This window comes from Furipterus horrens, unplaced genomic scaffold (genome assembly GCF_987537825.1).
Source record: "Furipterus horrens unplaced genomic scaffold, mFurHor1.1.pri manual_scaffold_9, whole genome shotgun sequence".
Taxonomy (NCBI): Eukaryota; Metazoa; Chordata; class Mammalia; order Chiroptera; family Furipteridae; genus Furipterus; species Furipterus horrens.
This window is the reverse complement of record NW_028327179.1, coordinates 98945414-98968419: the sequence shown is the minus strand read 5'-3', so window position 1 is coordinate 98968419 and position 23006 is coordinate 98945414. Positions and strand designations below refer to the sequence as shown.

General features: G+C 48.2%; 1 protein-coding gene across 1 annotated transcript in view; it reads right to left on the bottom strand.

Annotated features, from left to right (window-relative positions):
* Positions 1–23006, bottom strand: part of CNTNAP2 (contactin associated protein 2) — a 1071500-nt gene that overhangs the window by 148151 nt on the left and 900343 nt on the right. The window contains exons 16-17 of the mRNA XM_090286919.1: positions 21888–22106; positions 9888–10124 (exon numbers count right to left, since the gene is read on the bottom strand). Coding sequence (XP_090143045.1) covers positions 9888–10124; positions 21888–22106 — 456 coding nt within the window. The remainder of the gene's footprint in view (positions 1–9887; positions 10125–21887; positions 22107–23006) is intronic.

Here is a 23006-nt window from a genome sequence, read left to right as displayed (position 1 = left end):
ACTCAGCCACTCTGAACTTGAGAATATTAACATAAAACTTGGTAATGTTAAAAGTGAATAAATGGTTCTTAGAAGACCCCTTTTAACCAAAAAGCAGGAAGAAACTGCTACATGCATGTTAATATGCTGACCTGTCTTTGAAGGGATATCTGTAAGTGGGTATCTTTAAAGTGGAAGTACAGAGTGGGTGCTTCTACTGATGGCGGGTGAACCCTTAGGCATATAAAAGACTCTTGGGAAGGGAGGGTGAGAGAAAAAGCTGGGAGAATAATGAAATTTTGAAAAATGGACCAACAAAACCTCCCTTCCTATTCTTTTTTTAAAGGCTTAACTGTTTTAGAGTCGTTTTAGATTCACAGCAAACTTGAGCAGAAGGTACAGATTCTCCATGGATAGCCTCTCCCCCGATCAACTCCCTCACTAGAGTGGGACACTTGTCACAACCTCTGAGCCTACAGTGACAGGTCATCATCACCCCAAGTCCCTCGTCTACCTCAGGGTTCACTCCTGGTGTGCTGCCTGTGGGTTTGGGCAGATGTGTTATGACATGTCACCACCATGACGGTGCCATAGGCAGCATTTCTGCCGCCCTAAAAATCCTCTGTGCTCCCTCTACTGACCCCTCCGTCCTCTCACCCCAACCCCTGGGAACCACTGAGTTTGCCTTTTCCAAAACGTCATATAGTGGGAATCATACAGTCCGTAGTTTTTTCAGATTGGCTTCTTTCCCTTAATAATATGCATTATTAGTTTCCTCTATGTCTTTTCTATGTCTTCTCATGCCTTGATAGCTCTTTTCTTTTTAACACTGAATAATAATCCATTGTCTGGCTGTACCACAGTTTATCTATCCATTCACCTATGGAAGGACATCTTGGTTGCTTCCAGGTTGGGGCAATTATGAATCAAGCTGCTGTGTAGATTTTTAGGTGGACATACGTTTTCCACTCCTTTGGGTTAAATAACAAGGAGCATGAAGCTGGATCATATCCTGAGGGTTTAGTTTTGTTAAGAAGTCACCAAAACTGCCTTCCAAAGTGGCTGCCCCATTTTGCGTTGCCACCAGCAATAAATGTTGCTCCACATCCACATCCTCGTCAGCACTTGGTGTTGTCGGGGCTGCGTATTTTGGCCACTCTAGCAGGTGTGTGGGGATAGCTCACTGCTGATGTGTCTGCATTTCCCCGATGGCACATGCTGTGAAGCATCTTTTCATAGGCTTCTTTGCCATCTGCATATCTTCTTTGGTGAGGTTTCAGTTAAGGTCTTCAGCCCATTTTTACATTTACCCAATTTTTCACATTAGAAACTAAAGAAGGCAAAGCTTCTTTCTTTAAACTGATCTAAATCCTAAAGCATTTCGTCTATTATTAATTTCCCAAGGCAATCTAATTTTGCCACTTGAAAAGCAAACAAATATTTCTTGTAAAGATCAATTGTATTATTTCAGGGATAATCTTCTAAACTTGGGATGTTTTTGAACTCTTTCGATTTTAATGATTTTTTAAAAGTCGTTTTTATTTTTGTCATGTCTGTGGTTCATAGGGCTTCTTGAAGCTTCAGACTTGAGATTCATTGACGATAAATGCTTTTCAAAGGGTCTTCCAACTCCTGCCCCCAGGGTGCGATGTGACCCACCGCTGCCAACCACGCTACCCTTGGATGGGGCTTTAAAAGCAGCTCCGCCATGAGTACCTTCAGAGTGACTGAGTCCTACCCGGCTTTCATCAGCGCCTTCTGTCTTGCTCCCCCTTTGCATCCGAGCTGCGTCCATCACCTCTGATTTATTCCACATCTTGTCTCCTGCTGGCCTTCCTCATTGTCAACCTACTTCTTCCACGGAGCAGGCTTCCTGTAAATGTGCCCATATTTCTCTAGAATTAGGGCTGGGGTAGATGAGTGAGTTAAATTATTCATTATCCAGCCACTCCATCTTACTTTATTCATGTAGAATATAGATTATGTTAAAATTTACTGCCAATAATTCAATTTAATTGAGAATCTTTGCCTTACAGAACTGGAATAGATTAGAAGCCATATTATATTTAGAGAACTCATCACTTGGAAGACTCAGGAGGAGAACACCGTTAGGCTGAGCTAAATGTTTCACTATATCATCCGCCCAGGCCTCACGGGAACACGAAGATAATACATTTAAAATGCCAAGCAAGGGCCCTGACTGGTGTGGCTCAGTTGACTGAGTGCTGGCCTGGGAACCGAAAAGTCACTGGTTCAATTCCCATCAGGGCACGTGCCTGGGTTGCAGGCCATGTGAGAGGCAACCAATTGATGTTTCTCTCCCTCTCATTCTCCCTCCCCTATCTTCTCTCTAAAAATAAATAAATAAAATCTTTAAAAAGAATGCCAAGCAAGGCATGGTGTAGAGAGCTCAGTAGGCCCTAATCATTCCCATTCCCTTGGGGTTTGGTTTTAACTAGAGGAAAAAAAGGCAAATACCCACTTATCCAAATCAACCACTATTATGATCGATTAATAGAAGCAAAAATAGGTGAGTGAGTGCAAAGCCAGGCTGAGCTATAAAATGGGCCGTTTAAAAAGACTTGTGAGGTCAGCTCAAAGCGGTCAGGCTTGATCATTTAGAAGAGTAAATATCCTGGGGCCGGGGTGCCCAGGATGAGCTCAACGGCCGAGGCGGAGGCCGGGGCTGCTTGTTGCAGATGAGCACAGACCAAGGTGGAGGAAGAAGCCGCCTGCCAGGGGCTGGTCTTTGTGCTCCACGGACATGAGGACATGCTCGAGGGCACTGTGGACCTCGGTGAGTGGATGTGCTCCGAGGGAGGCTGGAAATGGGGGTGATTTTAAAGCAAAATCTTCTGGACAATTGACTAGACTGAGTCCTTTCAGGTTCATGAAAGAAAAGAAATACAGTTTCAGCTGAAATCATGGTGCTAACAGGCAGGGAATGAGAGAGTGTTAGTTTTGTAAACTTCACAGTGTTCACAGTTCTGATTATTGCTGAAGAACGGGGAGTGAGAGTATTTAACAACACACGTAAGTAAAACACACAGAAAATAAAATCAATGGTATCCAAAAAGGTCCAAATCTTGGTGGGTATTAGAAAAAATGGCACAGACTTGAAAAAAAATGTTATTTACTCTATCAATGTCCAACGCAAGTTCAAAGCTGTCCTCTGTCAGGGCCAATGTTTCATACAGGGCTTGCTTTTACCCACTGAATTTTTAAATCCTTTTCTCTAGTAAATTGATAGACTAAGTTTTTCTTTTCTAAAGCAATACATTTTTCTTTTTACCACTACAAAATTTTATAATAAAATCACCCACACTTGCCAGCGATGTCTGCACTTTGACTGTTTAGGATCAAGTCAAAAGTATTTTCTTTTCCCCGTAAGTATTTATGGATTCACACATACATATTTTCTGACTTTTTAGAACTTTTAATCAGATTATATTCATATATTTTCATGATATTTTTAGGTTGTACTCTAAGGTCTGAAGATTCAGCAAACATGCTAAGAGAGAAGGAATATCACCCCTTCTTGAATAATGCTCTAAGAGGAAAAGGGGAAAGAATTCTACTCTCGTTCCTTTGGGCCTCTGTGCAAACCGAAAAGCCTCCTGGAGATGAAGAAGGAGCCCATGAAAGGCACCTCTCCCTGCGGGTGTGGAGCCCTCACCCAGCTGGGATCAAGCCTGGGTACTTAGACCTGCGGAAAAAACGGTCAGTGTGGCCGACAGCTGAACTAGTCCCTCATAGGGATGAGATTCTAAGATGCAGGACTCCAACAGTTCTCTTGTTTTCCTCCCTCAGTTGTTTGTAACATTTTTTATTAAGTAGCTTTCCCTAAAAGGCGTCACACCTCAGAAGGGTACACTCTGCCCCGTGAGCCATGCCTGAGGCCACAGAGAGGAAATCCAAGCTCTTTGGACAAACTCACTTCACCCCTCCCATCTGCTGTAAGACATTCCTCTAGGAGGCAAGGTGCGAAGTCCCCTCTTCCTTAGAGGGTTACCTTGGACTTGAGTCTGAGGTCTCCTTCCAGCCAAACACTTGTGAAGTCTTTCAATGAGTTCCTGTCCCCTGATGGGCTTTGGATTAGACAGGGACATAGCAGCTGCTAAGGGGGCTCCCGCTCGCCCTGGACGGGGACGGCACGCTGCACCAGGAAGCGCACTGCTGGGCAGGACTCCTGGGATATGGAGATTGTGGTCTCCAGTTACGCCTTCCGGAAAATCTGCACATTCTGCCGCCCGTCAGGGTTCAGGACACCAGGACTGTGACCACACTCCGGCAGAGGGACGTTTCACGATACTGCCTTTGTTTCTGCAGTAGCAGAGCGGCAATCCTGTACCCCAAAACGACTGCGATGATGTCAGCCAGGTGTCTGACATTTATTTAAAGGAGGGACATGGTTTAGTCACTTGTACGGGGAATCTAATGAGGGAAACGGATGAACAAAACAGCAACACAGGCAGGGACACATGGAACAGACGACGCCTGTCAGAGGGAAGGGGGGACGCAGGATGGATGCAGGGCGGGGAAGGGGTCAGCCAAGGAACACACATGCATGACCCATGGATACAGACAACGGTGTGGTGATGGCCAGGGGGCCGGGGGCAGAGGCTGGTGGAGGTGGGCCACAGGGAGGACAAGGGAGACTTCTGCAGTGGTGTCAACAATACAAATAAAGTTAAAAAAGTGACCTGATTTAAAGCAAAAACCAAAACCCGGACCAAACAGGGAAGGGGCGCAGAAGGAAAGTGACACCCGCTGCATGGCCGATGTGCTCTGTGTTTGGAAATCGGTCCGCGTTACGCCATGGACCTGGCCATGGAATTAAGGGGCAAGTGTTACATGTTTCTAAAGAGGAGCCAAGTGGAGTTCAGCCATTTGCCCGAGGCTCCACAACCCAGCGGTGAGGAAGCTAATTCCATCATCCATTTTCTTTCTTTCTTTTAAAAAATTTTTAAAAGATTTTATTTATTTTTAGAGAGCGGGGAAGGGAGAGAGAGCAACACTGATGTGAATGAGAAACATCAATCAGCTGACTCTCATCCACACCCTGACTGGGGACCGACCCTGCAGCCCAGGCGTGGGCCCGGGAATCGAACCAGTGATGTTTCGCTTTGCAGGACAATGCCCAACCCACAGAGACAGGCTGGTCAGCCTGCCATCATCCATTTTCTACATGGGGGCTGGAGTTGGCCACACACAGTTTCTTCTAGCACATTAATGACACAGGTCATACAACGTCAGTCCATGCCACGATTCTCACGGCGGAGCAGCAGACGTAGCGGGAGGGACCCCGTGAGGGTGGTGGGTATTGTGAGACTGTAAATGATATAACAGTGCAATTATTGATCCATCCATCCATCACTGTTACTGTGCCATCCTGTGACCTTGGTCCTTCTCATTCTGGCCTTTATAGGAGTGACAAACAAGTGTTTGGGAGGAAAACAGAACTCCCTGAATTCAGGAAATGGTTCCAGGGTATTTGAAGACATGCATTTTTCAGCTGCAATTCTGGGTTGGCAGATGAACATAAAGCCTGTGAAGACAAGTGAATTGGAAGATATTTTTGGGCCTCTTGATGATAAGTTCCTGTGAAACTTGGCTCGGTGGAGGGCCCACAGGGGGAGCTGTTTTCTGCCGCCCGGATGGCAGCTCATTCTCCTCTACTGAGTTCATGGTCTCTAGAGTTTCCTGATTTTGTATCTCTAAACCACTGAAATGCTTTGAAGGTTTCAAAGGAATACACCTCACACGTAAATGTGGCAAAGAGAAGGAAAGAGAGAGGGAGGGAAGGAAGGGGAGGGAGAGGGGGAGAGACAGAGAGAGAGAGGGAGAGAGAGAGAACAAGAGAGAGTGTAAGTGATGTGGGACAGGTACTCTATTTTCCTGGATGACCAATTCACCTGGGGAAGAGAGGAGAGACCTGTTGATACACCCCCCTGGGCTATCTTGGTCCTCAGCCTGTCCCAGTGTGAGCCTCGCACGTGGCCGAGTGTGTTACAAATGTTTCAAGCTTTTTATTTTTCATACAACTTGGCCTCAGCAAGACAACTCTTCTAGAGACCATATGAAGGGTGATGGCTCCAGAGGCTTGTGGACAAGTGAACTCTTGAATGTCCTGAGAGATGGATATTTCAGAGTTAATTTAACTATATGTACTTTCCCCCTGAGAGATGTCTCTATTCAAGAAAGTAGGATTAAGAACGTTTAATGATTTCTGGGTAATAACTAGGTATTTTCTCACCAGAGATAGCTGACCCTTGAATAACTCTTAGTACTGTTCTTCCCCAAAAGAGACAAAAATGAGAAAGTTACAGGTGTTATATCAGTGAGTAGACATTAGAAAATGTAGCAAAAAACAAACAAACAAACAAACAAACAAAAAAAACCAGAATAAAACCCCAGTAATCTTGGTTGTAGGTCCTTGCTTTTCATCACTCTGGATACTTCTTGTCAGTCCCTTCCTGCCTACAAAGTGTCTTTTGAGAAATCAGCTGATAGTATTATGGGAACTCCTTTGTAGGTAACTCTCTGCTTTTTTGTTGCTACTTATAAGATTCTCTCTTTATCTTTAACCTTTGGCCTTTTAAATATGAGGTGTCTTGGTGTGGTCCTCCTTGGGTCTAGCTTGTTTTGGATTCTCTGTGCTTCCTGGACTTGTATCTCTATTTCCTTTGCCAAATTAGGGAAGTTTTCTTTCATTGTTTTTTCAAATAAGTTTTCAATTTCTTAATTTTCCTCTTCTCCTTCTGGTACCCCTATGATTTGGATATTGGTATGTCTGAAGTTGTCCCAGAGGTTCCTAAGCCTCTTCTCATTTTTTTCAATTCTTGTTTCTTCTTTTTGTTCTGGGTGAATGTTTATTTCTTCATTTTGTTCCAAATGATTGATTTGAATCCCGGCTTCCTTCCCACCACTGTTAGTTCCCTGTATATTTGTCTTTATACTACTTTGTATAATCTTCACGTCTTTCTTTATTTTTTGACCATAGGCAATAATTACTCCGATCATTCTGATCACCAATGTTTTGAACTCTGCATCTGAGATGCTGGCTATCTCCATTTCATTTAGTTCTTTTTTGGGAGTTTTGATCTGTTCTTTCATTAGTGCCATGTTTCTTTTCCTCCTCAGGTTGGCAGCCTCCCTGTGTTTGTTCCTGTGTATTAGGTAGAGCTGCTTTGACTCCATTTCATGGCAGTGTGGCCTAATGTGGTAGGTGTCCTGTTGGGTCCAGTGGCACAGCCTCCCCTATCACCCAGGATTACTCTACCCAGCAAAGCTAGCATTTAGAATGGAAGGGCAGATAAAGTGCTTCCCAGACAAGGTAAAGCTAAGGGAGTTCATCACCACCAAGTTATTATCATATGAAATGTCAAAGAAGCTTACTTAAGAAAAAGAAGATCAAAACTATGAACACTAAAATGACAACAAACTCACAACTATCAACAACTGAATCTAAAAAATAAAAACAAAATCCAACTAAGCAAACCAGAATAGAAACAGAATCATAGGTATGGGGATCATTTGGAGGGTTACCAGCTGGGAGGGGGGAGGGGGAGAAATGGGGAAATGGTGCAGGGATTAAGAAGCATAATCGGTTGGTACAAAATAGATAGGGGGGAGTTAAGAATAATATAGGAAAGGGTGAAGCCAAAGAACTTACATGCATGACCCATGGATATGAACTAAGTGGGGTGGGATTGCTGGAGGGAAGAGGGGTGCTGAGCAGAGGGGAGCAAAGGGGAAAAAATTGGGACAACTGTAACAACATCATCAATACAATACGCTGAAAAGGAAGAAAATGTAGCAAAAAAAGAAATTAAAATAAATACTGGTGTTTTTCACCCTCCTCTAAAAATAATCACAGTTAATATTTTGGTGTATTTTCTCACAATTTGCGTGTGTGTGTGTGATTTTATATAAACAAGTCAGGCTGTGTGTGGTGTTCGGACCCACTTTACTCACTTAGCAGACTATTGTGAACATTAATTCCACACCTGGAAGCACAGACCCATTCTGTCAAAGGAAAGCCCACCTAAGACTTTCCTGGGCTCCTGCATTGGGGGTGACTGCAGCCACTCTTTCTGGAAGCCCAGCTATCTGCTGTAGCCCCACTTTCAGGGTGGGGTCACCGAAGCTGCAAACGCCAGGATACCTGGGAAGGGACACCCAGAACCTTCCGGAAGACCCCTGCCCATGAACAAGCTGGCCCTACCGCAGACGGCACTGTCCCTGAAGGCTGCGTGGCTGTGCAGCCGGCAACGCTGCTATTCTCCCCAAGACAAGAAGATCCTGGTCGTGACTCAGAAGGAGGAGTTTCCAAACACGTTCTGCAGTTTTACTTTAGTGTAATCTTTTGGCTCAGGCCACGAATTGAGTCACATGTAAACTCGCCCTGCTAACCAGATATTAAGAGGCTATTTAGGTGCCTGCTGAGATCAGGTCAAAGGGAACCCACCGACTTCACTTCACTTCACTTCACCCCCATCACTGGCAAGGCTGCCTTTCCCTTTGTGAATATCGCCTGTTAACCCCCAGAGGTTCCATATGAGCCTCATGTTTAACCCAACTCCCTAAACCTAAGGGGCTTGTGATTCTCGTTCAGTGGGCGCCCGGGCAGTGAAATCTCTCATGCATTAGCGCCCACTTGATTGCATTCAGACATCATTTTGGCAACGGATGGATGGCTTTAAATTAGCATCCAGCACAATGAACGGTAATTGAGAGACTGTCATTTCTACAAGTGCCAAATTAATGTGTCCTGCAAACCCAGCCCATTGTGTGCCCCAGGAAAACAACGGAACTGTACTGTTTGGAGCAGAAAAGCACCCTGCAATCACGCCGTTCACGTGCGGCGGTTTTCTTCGGCCAGAGTGTTCCTTCCCCCCTCAGTCGTGCGCTCAGGCTCACCCTTAAACCCTGTCAGACCTAATTTGTATGCCCACAGGACAGCGAGGTACAGAGAATGCTATGGCGTGGCGTCTTGCGTGAACAATGCCAGCAAAACAAGCCTCCACGTATGTCTGAGAGTATGAATAGGCCGCCCGTGTAAAGCTGCTTAAGAAGAGACGCCCCAACCACGGAGCGAAAACATCGCGCAAACGCTGTCCATTCATTGAGAAAGAGAAGAGGAGTCCGCACACATTGCGACGGCAGCGCAAGGAAGACACCTGCCCGCCTCCCCCCTGCCCCCCGTCTGCCTATGGGAGGGGAAGCCAGGGCGCCTCGGAGGGAATCACAGGGCAGAACACGCCTACACGCTTGGCTCTGGTCTGCTGACCGGCCTGCGTTGTCTACTGGGGGTTCAAGAAGTCGCCCAAGCCTGAAATAGTGCAATTAACAGATGCTCTGAGCTGACCGGTGACATGCGGCATCTCAGTTGTCCTGCCGTACAGCCGAGGCTGAGAGCCCCTCATGATGATGACCTGTATAAGAGTCATAATGACGGCCTTGACAATGGCCGGGCCCAGAGGCTTCCTTGGGAGTCCGGCTTGAATCCAGCAGCTGGAGGTGAGGGTGGGGTGGGTGTCCAGACCCTGGGCTGCACCTATTGACTTACGGCAGCAACCTGTCTGCCCAGTGTGCTGACCGCCTTTGACGTCTCTCAGTGGGAGGGTCAGGCCCGAGTCCCTTCCAGCGGCCACTGACTCTGTCACTCACCACTAAGGTCCCATGGCTGTTTGCCTGGTCATGTTGTACAGTCAGTGCCCAGTCTGCTGGGATTTAGAATTTGCTGCCATCATCTCATGGAGACGCCCTACCTAAGGTGGGAGAAGAATTCCGAACAACTTACCTTCAGAATAAAGCCACGCTTGTGTGCAGCTGAGAAATCCTTACGTAGGGGACTCAGGTTTAAAAAGACGTGTAAAAACGACCGCAAACCGGTCCTGCCTTACCTTTGTTGCAAAACGTGCCATCGTAGGCTGTGTGGGAGCAGTCACAGGAGTAGCCGTGGTATTTCTCGATGCACTGGCCTCCGTTCTCACAGTTGGTCCCGTAGCTGGTGCAGTGGCCCGAGCACCCGGACTTGAACCCAGAAGTGACCTTCGCCCTCTCCTCCAGGTCCAGCGTCACCCCGTTCATCCTCAGGGAGCGGATGCAGCCCAGGAAGCCCTGCTGGCCTCCGGCACCACCTGGGAATGACAGGAGGCACAAGGCTCAGACAGGAGGACCTCGGCTGGGGCTCAGAGGACAAGAGGGGGGAGAGGCGAGAGGGGGCAGAAGACAGGGCCAGGTGCAGCTAAGCTAGCGTTCTGGCTTTGAACTTGCCCTTGCTTACTAGAGGAACTCTGTGTTCTCCCCGCTCAGGCTACCATGCCTGATGAAGTGAGGCTGTCTTCCCAGAGGCAATACACTGGCTTGGGTAGACACAGAAATTATACCAGCTGATCTGTAAATCTCATCTGGTTACCTACAGAAAAGAAGTTTACAGACATCCCTAGGCTCCTTGCTCTTTAACCTCATGGCGTTCAGTCCCGTTATCTACTGAAGGCAATATAAAAAGGCAGAGAAACACAAATATATCAACCAAACTAAAAAGCCAATAGGTGGAAGGAAGAAGTCCGCCTGAAATGTGATGGTAAGTCCTGGTTCTCGTCTCACGAGACGCTTTGCTTCGGAGTTCAGGCTAAGGGCTTCCAGGGCCTGGTCTAGGGTGGGTGGAAGCTGGAATTAATAATTTTTCACGCAAGTCAGCCCCACCACATTTATTACCACGTCAGGTTAGACGTCATTGCTTTGTCTCAATGTCACTGCAAGACATACAGCACGAAGAGCAAGTTCATTGTGATTTTCTAAGTTACAGAGTTGGATAAAGGTTCAGGAGCATGAAAATACTAGAGTATTCCTAACCAATTTCATAGGAGAATCCATTAGAGCATTATATCCAAGCAGATTAATTGTGTCTGTAATTATCTTAGCTATGCTTTAAAAAAAAAAAGCAGTTGGTACAAAAGGAAGAACTCAAGTTTGTATACACGTCTGTATTTCAGAGTAACAACTTTTCTGAAAATTAAATAAAATGAATAGTAGTTAAAATTATTAAACAAAATATGGTGGGGTTTTAGGAAAAAGATACTGTTAATAAGATGAAAGTTACTCTTTTACTAAAGGCTAAGTAGTAGGTACTCTATGGCTTCTGTATATTAATCACCTGGTGCTCACGGCAGCCGGCAAGGTAGGCCTATTATCACTGGAGCCAGTGTCCCGATGAGAAAACCGAGCCAAGAGACACTCAGAAGTTCACTCAAGGACTCCAAGCTCCAAAGTGGCAACGTTGTGTCAAATCTGCCTTAGTCTCTCGTCTGCGGTCTGAAACTCTGCTCCGAGGGCAGCACCTGATGCAGAAGAGCTTCAGGGTCGGGTCCCCGTAGGTGTCCACGTCTGGGATGTCTTCAGAAATGGAGTGGTCCGTGGGGTTGTGAGTTAGGGTGAGGCCGGGAGTCTGGGGACCCATTCCTATCACTTGTTCTATTATGGTGAAAAGAAGTGTACAATGTAGCGGACTCATCGGACGGGGCTGGTGGATCACAGGCTTTGTTCACAGAGAGGGATTGGCATCTGCTGAGACCCGTAAATCCTGGGCCATGTGATGACAAAGGAAACACTCTATTATCTGTGTAAACCTTAGAGTTCTGTCACGAGGTAGAACAAACATTTGATTAATAATTCTCCAGGGATTATTTTTCAAATAAAATGTTTGAAAAGAGGATTAATCGAAGGGAGTCCGGTGCCCTTTTTGATCAAAGCGATGGGATAGTAGAGAGCAAAGATGTGATCAGAAACACCTGCTTTGGAGGGGGGTCCCACTTTGCAACCTCCTTCTGCGCTCAGCCTCACGCCTCCGTGCGGAAGGGACTTGGGCCACTGCCAGGCTTTGGAAGAGTTTCAAATCATTAGTCATTTTTTAGGTGTTAAAATTTTAATTTGGCATCTCTCATTTTAGCAACTGTAGTTTTTATTTTTGCAATAAGGGCTTTCCAAGGGCTTTTTATCCAATAAATGCCTAGCCATTTACATTTTCCTTATTGGTCAGTTAAGACTATTCCTATCAAATACGCTGAAATTTAAAAATCATTGTTTTCAGATATCTCCCTCTCTTTTTCTCTTATTACAAATGTAACGGTTTTTCACTGTGGAAACTGTAAACATGCTGGTAAGTGGAATAAAAAAGAGGATCTGGAATGTGGCTCAGATATTACTATATACTTTCCTTTTAACAAATAGCCTTGTCTACTTTTATCTATGAGAACACACATGGGTAAAACATAAAACAAAGGAAGAGACGGGATCATGATATCCACCCGGTTCTGAAATGTGCTCTTCTGCACTTAATATATCACAGTACGTTTGCTAAGCAATCAGGTACAGCTAGAACCTCTTGTTTAGACTCACGCAGTCGCTCGCTCCCTCTGAGTGCGTGAGAACTTAGTTTTTCCCGCCCACAACGATGGGACTTTCCAGCTTATTCTAGTTTCCCTTTTCTGTGATACTATAATAAATATCCCTGTCAAAACCTTTGCACACCCCTCCGGTTTTTATTTAGAATTAATTCTTATACATGTAATTGCTGGGTACAAGGGCGTATACATTTTAAAAGCATTTCAAATGTATTTTTCTTTACGAAGAGTTTTCAATTTGTATTTCTCCAGTAAAGTATGATACGTCCACCTTCTCCACACCAGGTCTAATACCAGGCACGAGCCTTTTGAAATTATAGGCTGGAGGAAAAAAAAAAAGAACTCATTGTTTAAATCTGCATTGCTTCAAATACTATCATTTGAATGACTTCCAGGTTTTACCAATTCTTATATTTTGATTTTTCATGTAGGTTGCTTTTGGAGGGGAATAGGAAGTGTCATATTCCTTATTCATTTATAACAATATTTTGGGCTTTAATCCTTTGTTATACATTTGACAACTACATCCTTTCAGTCTCTCTGTTAATGTGTATGTAATGTTTCTTTTTCCCTCTGAGAGTTTTAAACGTTCATGTAGTCACATCCGTCTATTTCACGTGTATGGTTTCTGCCTCTGTTATTAGACTTAGCTGGAACTTTTCTAATCCAAACTAAAGAACTCTTCAACTCTGTTTTCTTCCAGCACTTTTATAATTTTACTTCTCCTACCATCCTCCTCTTCTCATCCATCTGGAAGGTACTGGCTTGGAAATCATTTCCATTCAATGTGTCTCAGCAATAATTGAGCGTTTGAAGAAGAGATTGTTAAAAGATTCCAAGCAAATGTTGATATGGCAAGAAAAAAAAAAAAGAGATTTAAAAGGGCCAACTGGCAGAGCAAATAAGTCTAGGTGAGATCTTATTTTTATCCTTAGTAAGACAAACAGGCAGACATATGTCTGTGCGCGTCTTCACGTATGCAGGCCTCATTCCAGATGGGGTGAGGGGGGCAGACCCCTCTGTTTCTCTGCCGCTCTGCCTTTGACTCTCTCTGGTCTTGGAGCCCCCTGAGGTTTCTCCCTGCCTCCAGGTTCCTCTCTCTCTCTCCCTATCAGGACTGTCGACTGGTTTGAGATAGTTATGTGTCTTTCATCAAACCTCTGAGTCTCCCTCAGCATCAATGTTTCCTGTCCATAAGGAAGGTAGAACGAGTGAGGTCTGATTCCCCCCAGTTTAGGATTACTCTGGTCGGTGACATACAACCTCCTCCTCTGTGTTTATGCGTCTCTGTCTCTATTTCAGCAAATTACTCTCAATTTCCCTTCAGTTTCCTTCTCTCTCCCCTTTCCTCCGTTGCACTGCTGCCTGACACTGCTCCGCTTCTCTGAGTTGTCCGTAACACATGACTGTAGTCTAATTTGTATTTGTTGCCGTCATTAAATAAAGTTTCGTACTCTCTCTTCTGAATTTATGAAGCAGATAAGTGGGATGCTGTTTCTCCATCTCGAAGGAAAAACTAAATGAATTATGCTCTTTTCTTACGTAGATAGTCCCTGATTTATGAAATCGGTCAGTGAGCTAGAAAGTACTTTCACTGATCTAGTCGAGACGAAGAAAAATCTTTTGTCCTGAAGATGTTCGTTATATATTATGCAAAAGATGTTAATGCACTAGAACCAGTGCAGTTCAACTCCTGTGCTCTGTAGAGATCTTTCTTGATGACACATCACAAGTTTAAATTGCAGATCTGCAGGCAAAAACGCCACTTAACCTTTGTTAATTAGAAAACCAACACATTGCCATTGGAGGGCACTCCTGCCATGCAAGGGCTTCGTGCACACCTGTCAGACCTGCGGCAATTATCTCAGGGACGATGTGGGTTAAATTTGTAATCATTTTTCATGGGAAATGCTATTCAAGTATCCCAATGAAGATTAATGATGAAAATTCTATAACTGCTCATAATGAATAAATACACCATCACACGCACAGAAGACCAAGGCGACCCAAACAGGTATGAAGTTAAACAAAAAGGGAGGAAATCATGATCCAGAGGAATTACAGACACACTGCAAACTCAGAGCTTCATTGTTGTGTGGGAAGCGACGCTGGGTTCCAGAGCTCCTTCTGGGCCACTCATTCATGGACAGGATCCACACCAAAGCCCACACCCGGGAAACCTGATCTAGCCCGGCAATGAATACTTATTTCGTGCCTACCAGGAGCCAGGCCATGCTTGCCTAGGCATCGGGAAGGAAGCATGGAACAAAACACTCAAAAGCTTTTGCTCTTGTAGAGCTTCTACTCTTGCAGAGGGAGAGGGGAATTTAACACTAAACTCAGCAAGTCAGTCACGTCTGTCGGGGGTTAGAAGGTGAGAACCACCGTGGAGAAAAACATCAGGCAGGGGATCAGTGCGGCCAGGAGTGGGAGGGGGTGGGGACGTGAGCACTTTGATAAGACTCCCCTGAGAGAGGGACAGAGTATCCGCCAGCACGTCCTGGGAAGAAGACTCCAGAACAGAGAGGGAAGGGGCACTACCCTGCAGGAGGGGACGGAACGGAGGGGTGAGACAGGGGGCTGCTGCTGTGGGACACGCGGAAAGGCCAGGCCACGCATCAGTTCACACGTGTTGGGTGCTGGGAAGGGCATTTCTAAAAAGACGAGGGACACTGATTCTAGCCTGCAGGTAACTACAAATAGAATCACAAATAGCCTACAGTGCAAGGTCCAGCTTGACACACGAGGGCCAGCAAACAAGGGAGAGAAGCGTGAACTGGGGTCACAAGAGCTACTCTTGAGGCTGGCTTTGCTGCTGACTGCGTGTGATCTTTCCAGCTCCTTCCTGGACCTCACTGTCCTGACGCATCAGACTGGCGCGGGTGTATGCACGGTGCAGCAGCGTGTTCATGTCAGGTGATGGGTCATACACCCCTCTGCACTGATGCTCCATTAACGCTGTTATTCCTATTGTCACTGGGACTCAGCATAAACACAAGGTTGGAATAAGTTAAACATGGTGAAGATGGGTGTGCATAGGCCTGACATGAGATGCGTGTTATGGAATTTGTAGGTTGAAGGCTTAAGCCCCAGCGTGGCTGTACTTGGAGAGAGGCGCTTTAACGTGGGGATGAAGGTCGAAGGAAATCACAGCGTGGGACCCTGACCTAGTAGGACCGGTGTTCTTGGGAAGAGGAAGAGACACAGGGATGTGCACACGCAGAGGAACGGCCACGTGTGGACACAGGGAGAGGGCTGTGGCCTGCAAACCAAAGACGGAGACCCCAGGAGACAATGACCCTGCCCGCACACCCATCTCGGACTCCCAACCTCCAGAGTCGGGAGAAAGTAGATTTCTGTGACATCCCCAGTATTGGGGGATGACACCAACTGAAGGGCTAACATCAGGTGTGGCCTGGTCCAGACAGCCGGGAGTCTCTCGGGAGATGCAGGGTGTTTCCTCTCTCCTGTCCGCTTCGTGGGACTACCTGGCCAGGGGAGCGGCAAGAGGGCAGGGATGCCTTGAGCCCGTGATTGCAATGGTATGAAAAGATCGGTGGGAAACAGAGCGGTGGCTTCTCTGACCGGGTGACCCACCAGACCTGGACTCTTCTGCATGGCTGCCATACCTGGCCCGTGCAGGTGAGAGGCGACAGCAGCCGTGTGCTTGGACGGGCCGGGCCTCCTGAACTTGCAGATGCTCTTATCACTGCTGTCACCACTGCTGTACGTGTTACCACCGTCTCTTAGGTGACGTAGAGAACTGCCAACGTGAACCCACAACAACGCTGTGTGGGATCAATATTGAGGGTGGAAGGGAATGCCCAGCTGTCTGGGTAAGCTGAGGCCCTCAGCGTGGCCAAGACTCCGCAGCAGGGAAGGGAGTTATAGCATGCTGGGTCCCGTCCCCCCGTGCAGCGCTGTGCGACTGACAAGTATTGATGTGCAGAAAGGCCAGGCCGCCCATCAGTTCAGTTCACGTGCGTGGGGTGCTGGGAAGGGCATCTCTGACAAGATGAGGGAGACCTGTGTGACTGACAGGCATCGATTAGGGACGCCTCAGCCAGCCAGATATTGAGGGGTGTATGTGAAATGCTTTAACGTACTCAGAGAGCTGGGGTTGGGAAAATTGCTTCCACAGATAATGCTCATGAGTGCTCATTCATAATTTCAGTCAATACGATAGTTTTTTTTTTTTTTTAGTTCATTAACGCTGCATGGATTTTCCAATGTCCTCCAAGTAAAGGACATGAAGAAAATATTGAATCCAAACTATGCGAACTAGGAGAAAACTTCAGAATAGAGACAGAGGGACTCCTGGGCTTCTGATCACGGAGAGCCCTCCTCCGTGCTGAAATGTGGACCGTGCTCGGAGGCGGCTGGTGCCGAGGTCTGAGTTCATTTTCAAGGCCACGCTGGCGGGACAGGCCTGAGAAAATGTTGCTATTTCAAAGCTAACATTACAGGCGTTCCCGCTGCACTGGGTACGGCCCCAACCTGTGCATGCTTTAACTCTTAGGGGGAGACAGCATCATTGTCCCCATTCTGCAGGAGAGGAGGCTGAGATGGAGGGGCTGACTCGTCCCAGGGTCCGCAGCTGGCCGGGGGCGTCCGGCTTCGGGCCTGCGCCCTTGTCACTCCACAGCCCCTGCCCGCCCCGTCGGACGTGCAGCGGGTGGGATTCTTTCTCCTCCCTCTCACGTGTTTTGAGGCACCGTGGTGCTGGGCCGAGGGAAATGCCGACAGAGTGATGAGCACCTGAGATAAATCACTCGCCACCTGGCAGGCCATTTTCCCTGAAGCCACAAGGACGGCGAAGCTGAAAAAGGACCGCCACTCTCCCCACTGGGAGCCAGGGCTGTGAACGCCTGGGCGGATCTCCCGGTCAACAAAGAGGAGGCGTGTCTGTGAGGCCGTTATTGCTGTCACTTTTCCTCTTGGAGCAAGGGCTCTGGCCACTGCATAGCAGGTGGCTGGTCACCTCCCTACACTGGGGCTGGCAGTGCTGTTTCGGGGTGCCACAGTCTGCAGCAAGGCTTGTGGTTCCCAGCCCCTCCCAAAAGTGCGGGCAGAGATGACGGAGTCAAACCACCTAATCCGAACTAGCTCCAAATTTTAGATGATGAAGAGTTACTCTAGTTAACTTCAATGCAAACTCAATTTTAAATACACCAGCTTAGAACTCTGGCTAAATATCTCTTTTACAAATGCCCACAGGTTACTGGTCCTGTTATGGGTCCTGCTGGTGAATTCTGCTCCTTTTTGGTGCAAAATAAGCGTCTTCTTTCTGCTGAGCTTAACATACCCCATGTCTCTCTCTCTCTACCGCCCCCGCCCCCTGTCTTTATTATCTGTCGTTAAAAGTCTTTAGTTTTTGAACAACTGTATCCAGTCTCTTTTCATCCACAGGCAAGAGTCCCCGGTGCTGTCACCCGCCCGTCACCTTGTCTGCCACTCTCAGGCTCTGACTTCAAACAGGCCTTTGCAAGTGTGAGTCCCGGGCTGAGGCTGGAGCTTGGCACCGGGAGGGTTCAGCCGAAGTCCCGAGAGCCAGCCTTCCAGGGTGGAGGAGGTTTCCAAGAAAGGAGGGCGGAGGAAGAAGAAGGAGCCTGAGGCTGGAGGGGCAGGAAGGAGGGCAGCTGGCAGAGAGGCTGGGAACAGAATGGTGGGGTGTGTTGGGATCAGGACTGTAGGGGAGATATGGTCGGGCCCATGAGCTAATACGGGGAGGCCGAGGTGGGTAAGAAAACAGTAAGAGGCTACACGAATTGGTTATGCTAGAGACAGACCTCTCGCTGGAGTAATGAGATTGTAGTGAGGGAATGGGGAGTGAGAGAGTAGGATTAGCAGGCACTGAAGTACAAATCAATGACATCAGCAGACAGCTGTCCCTGTCTGGGTGGTGGGGAGACACACATTTTGAAGTTGTGTGTGGGGACACGAGAGAGGAGGGAACAGAGAGGGATTGAGACAAAGACACACGGCAAGAGCTTTCTCCTTTTCAGGAGGAGCCCAGCTGAGGCCAAGTGTTTGCTTCTTGCTCAGCCAAATGATGGTGGAGAGGATGTGGTCATCTCGTGGGAAGGCACGCACGCTCACAAGCAAAAGTGACAGACACCATGAGGTGGGGGGTGGACACAGGATGGAACACTATACATGTCACATCCACGGAGCTACTCATGGATCTTGGAAATGTAAGGCGGAGCGAAAGGGTAAATAAAATGCAGAATGAGATTTGTGTCACAATAAATTATGTCACAGGAAGGCCACGCTCTGACTTTTCCAGAACATACGCGTATTTGGAACAAATACGTAGCGGGCCTACCTCAAATACATTCCGTTGGGTATCAGTGATGGGGCGAGGCTGGCATTGGGCGTGGAGGACAAAGAGGCAAAGTAGCAAAGTGAGACGGAAATGAAAGAGGGACATGGCCAGGATGTGACCACAGGACTGCGCCGAAGAGTGAGCCCGTGCAGTGCTACGGCCCCCGGGACCCCGCAAACAAGGCGAGGAGGGAGCGGGGGAGGGCGAGGCATTGCGTGCGGATCAGCTCCATCTGCTTGCGCCGCTGAAAGCGGATACTTTCCTCTCACTTTCTTGAGTGTCACAGGACAGGCTGTGGGCCTTGCGTGCCCGTCCCTTTCTTCCCCCATACGTGTGCCTGGTGCGTGTTTCTTTTTCTAGCACCTTTTTCTGTGTGACAGGTGCCGATTATTATCATGAAGTTTAGGTCAGTCGATAGGGGACATCACTTGATCCATTTGTTGAAAAGAGTTTTTTGTTTTTTGTTTTTGAAATTGATCGTGAGTGAAATGCGTTTCCTAGATCAGAGCATCCCTGTTGTCCGGGGAAAACGCGTGGGGGTGGCTGCAGAGGTGGGAGGATATTTTTAGAAAAGGTAAAAACTGGGTCTAACTTCCTTAATATGTCAAAACTAACTGCAAACGAGACAGCTGGCGTAGCAAAAGTGAATTCGTCTTGCCCGCGAAAGGGAAGAGGGCAGGAAGAACATATGGAGGCCTCCGTGGGGAAGGGCTCTCCTTCACCCGAGGTGGGGGGCGGAGGAGGGTCTTTGCATTGAGAGGAAAGTGGCTGACCCCCAGCGGAGGGCTGAGCTCGGAGAAGGGGTCACGCTGAGAAACGAGTGGAGGTGCTCACCCCGTGGGCGGCTGCGCAGGACCAGGCTTTCACAGGGCAGCTTCTCTAGTTCATTTGCATCTTTGCTTTGGAGGCAGTTCATTGATTTCTTCTAGTGTTTTCTTTTTTATTTCTCGCCAGATTTCAGCTAGCCAGTCATTTTATGTTACCGCCGTACTGCTAGGTGTGACATCACTCCCCACCTCTGCCTGGGCGAGGGCCAGGGCACCCACTGTGAGGGTTGGGCAGGAACTGCATCAGGATCCCCGCTCCCACCTCACTGCTGCCGGACAGGCCAGACCTCAATTTCGGGGAGGGGGGCTGAAAGCTAGGTCCAGGGCCCGGGCGGATCTGCGAAGCCGTCTTTCGTAACGTTCTGACTTTGTGACTTTCTTCCAGGCCTCTGTCATGCTTGAGTTCAGTCTGGGGGACCTGGCGAGAAAGGTATTTCCAAAGATGGCAAATATCATCCTGTCTCGAGAGAAGACTTTTGGAGAAAGTTAATAAGGAAAAATGCCTTCTTGCTTTGGAGATGGGAGGACCTCAGTCTGAACGTGACTGTTAACTCAGAGAAGTAACAAAAATATACATTTCACTTATTCATTCATTCATTCATTCGCGTTCCCTCCCCAGCGCCGCTGGACAACCACGGCGGCTGTGTCCTGGGTCTCCGCCGCCTGCGGCTGACCTTCCGGGGGAGGACGCAGGGATGGATGGGAAGATGACTAGCTGGATAGAGCATGCATAATGGTAAGTGGCTTTAGACAGAGTGGTCAGAGGGGCCTCTCTGGGGAGGTAACCGAAGCAGAGACATGGGTGACAAGAGGGACTCTGCCTGTCACTGTCCAGGGACACATTTCAGGCAGAGGGAGCAGCCCGTGAAAATGCTCTAAAGCAGGAGTAAGTGTGGGGTGTTCAGGGAGCGTCGCAGGACTCTGGAGACCAGTGAGGAGACCAGTGAGGAGACTAGTTAGGAATCTAGTTAGGAGACTAGTTAGGAGACTAGTTGTAACAGTTTAAGCAAGAGGCATGTGGCTTTGACCAGGGCGGGACCTGTGTCAACAGAGAGCAGTGGCTGTGCATCTGGGCACAGCCTGGAGGGGGAGTCACAGACTTACTACTGATGGGCAGTAAGGAGGCAAAGAGAGGAAGCCAAGGGTAACTCCAAATTAAAAAGTGGGTGCATAGTGATTTCCTTTACTGAGCTCCCCTGCTTCCCCTTGGTCCTCAAGACACTGCTTGTCCCACTGAGTCACCAGCCAGGCCTCCCACGCAGCCCAGAAGATCCTGGAGGAGCGAGAGTTAATCTTTCAGCTCCTTTGGGCCAACATCTTGCATGAAAGGCATGGCCTTCTTGAACCCCCAGAGCAATTCGGAAGGGGTCTGAGCCAGGTGAGTTGAGCCTGGGCCTTTGTCATTAGTTAGGAGTGAATTTGACCTTCCTTTTTGTGACTTTCTAATGTGGTTAAAGCATCTCCACAAACTACGAAAGACAACGTGGGGACTCTGGCCTCTGTTAAAACGACCTGACCCTCGGCGGGTTCCTGCGGAGAGTGTTATGAATATGAGCAGCCACTGGGGCCCCCCTGGTTCTGCCTGCTCCGACGGCCACCGTTGACTGACTTGATCGATTAACCCCCAGAAACTCGGGGCGGGGGGCTAGGGTGGCACGGAGCCTCAAAGTTCTTCAAACGGGCTGTTTTCTCATTCAACAGCGGGAAAGTGGCTAATTCCCTAAGCTCTCAGTTTTCTGGAAAACAAAATTTAAAACGTAACTAGCCATGGAAATAGGAATTGATCTGAAGTAACACGAGGCGCGGCTGGAATAGGCAGAAAGCAGAGACCAGACTGAGGCCGAGCCCGCTGCTCGCACGGGCAGCTGAACGGTTAGCTGTTTACATTTCTTCCCGGGGCTGGCCTCTTTCCAGTGTGGGAAGAGCCTTTGCAAGAAAGAAGTCCAACAAAGGAAGGGATTCTGCTTACCGTTTCAGTCCACTGCCTTCCCCTCCCCGCCCTCTCTCCCTTCCTTCCTTTTGCACCGTTACAAGGGTCCCAAACTATCAAAGAAGTGCTTTCTGCTCTAAAACCATAACCTTAAAACGGCACAGCTCAGAGCGCTCAGGGATGTCCCCGGCTGCCCTGTGATTCTGTAGACGAGGACTCTGAGCTCCAGCCACTGGGAAGCGGAGCTGGACGTCCATCTCGCGAATCCTCCTCCTCCTCCCACGCTGTCTCGGGAGAGACTACAGACGGCCTAGACGCTCACTTACAGAAAGGTCGGCAGCAGCCCCCTCTGCCGGCTGTTGTATGAAGGGACCCATGCAGGGAAGTGACGGTGGCCCTGCCATGGGCACACTCACCGACGAACAGCTGGCTGTAGAGCTCCAGGCGCGTGTGGCCCTCGGTGGGCGCCTTTCGGATCTGCTGGGGCAGCCGGTCCACCTGGAGGCTGGCCTGCTTGACGTTCCTCTCCGCGGTGACCCGGTGCCACTGGTCATCGTTGAGCGGGGTGGGCGACCTTACCACAAGCTCCACTGGCCCGTTCCCAACGTCGAACGAAAAGGACACGTCCGTGGCAGCTGGAGGGGCAGTAGGCGGGAGATGCACGTGAATATTTTCCTCCCAGACACCAAAGAACCAAAGGAAGTTGCGGCAAGGAGGGAAAAAGTCTCGGCATGTCACTTGCTGCAAAGGTCCCTGGCCGAATCATCTGAATAAGGATAAAATCCCAATCCCTTACTAGCCATTAATAACCAAGGGGAGGACAACAGAGTTGCTCGGGAGGGGGCAGGTACACCTCTATTTTTGTTACCTTTAGAAGCCTATCAAGAAGGCACCAGCATTGATGTTACATAAGAAAACCAAGGTCTGAAGAAGTTCAACACAGCCGAGCGTCTGCGGCTGACTCAGCGGTGAAGTTGGGATGGGAACCTAGGCTTGTCGGGTCGCTCAGAGCTGGGTCTTTTGATTCTACACCCAACATAACTCTTCCGTAGCTCCTGGGGCAGAGCTGAATATAACCCCCTTGTCTGCTCCATCCCCAGAGGTTCTGGCTCGGCTGGTCTGGTGTAGGCATTGGTGTTTTTTAAAAGCTCCCCGGAAAATATGAATAGATAGCTAGAGTCGAGAGCTACCGTACTGCTCTGGGAGAATTCACAACCCTGCATTTCATTAATCTAATCATTGTAGTTCCTGCTGGGAGTTAGGGAGTCATGAATTGTTGATGAATGTGAATGAAGGTGACCTGCATATTTTCTTAAAAAAAAAATTCTTAACTGAGTACATGCTCCTTGATTTTAAGAAGAGGGGAAGGGAGAGAGGGAAAAGAGAGAGGGAGGGGGAAGGGAAGGAGGGAGAGAAAGAAGAGACAGAGACATCTACTGGTTGCCTCTTACACCCTGACTGGGGATTGGACCAGTGACCTTCTGCTTCGCAGGATAATGCCCAACCCACTGAGCCACACCGATCAGGGCAAGGTG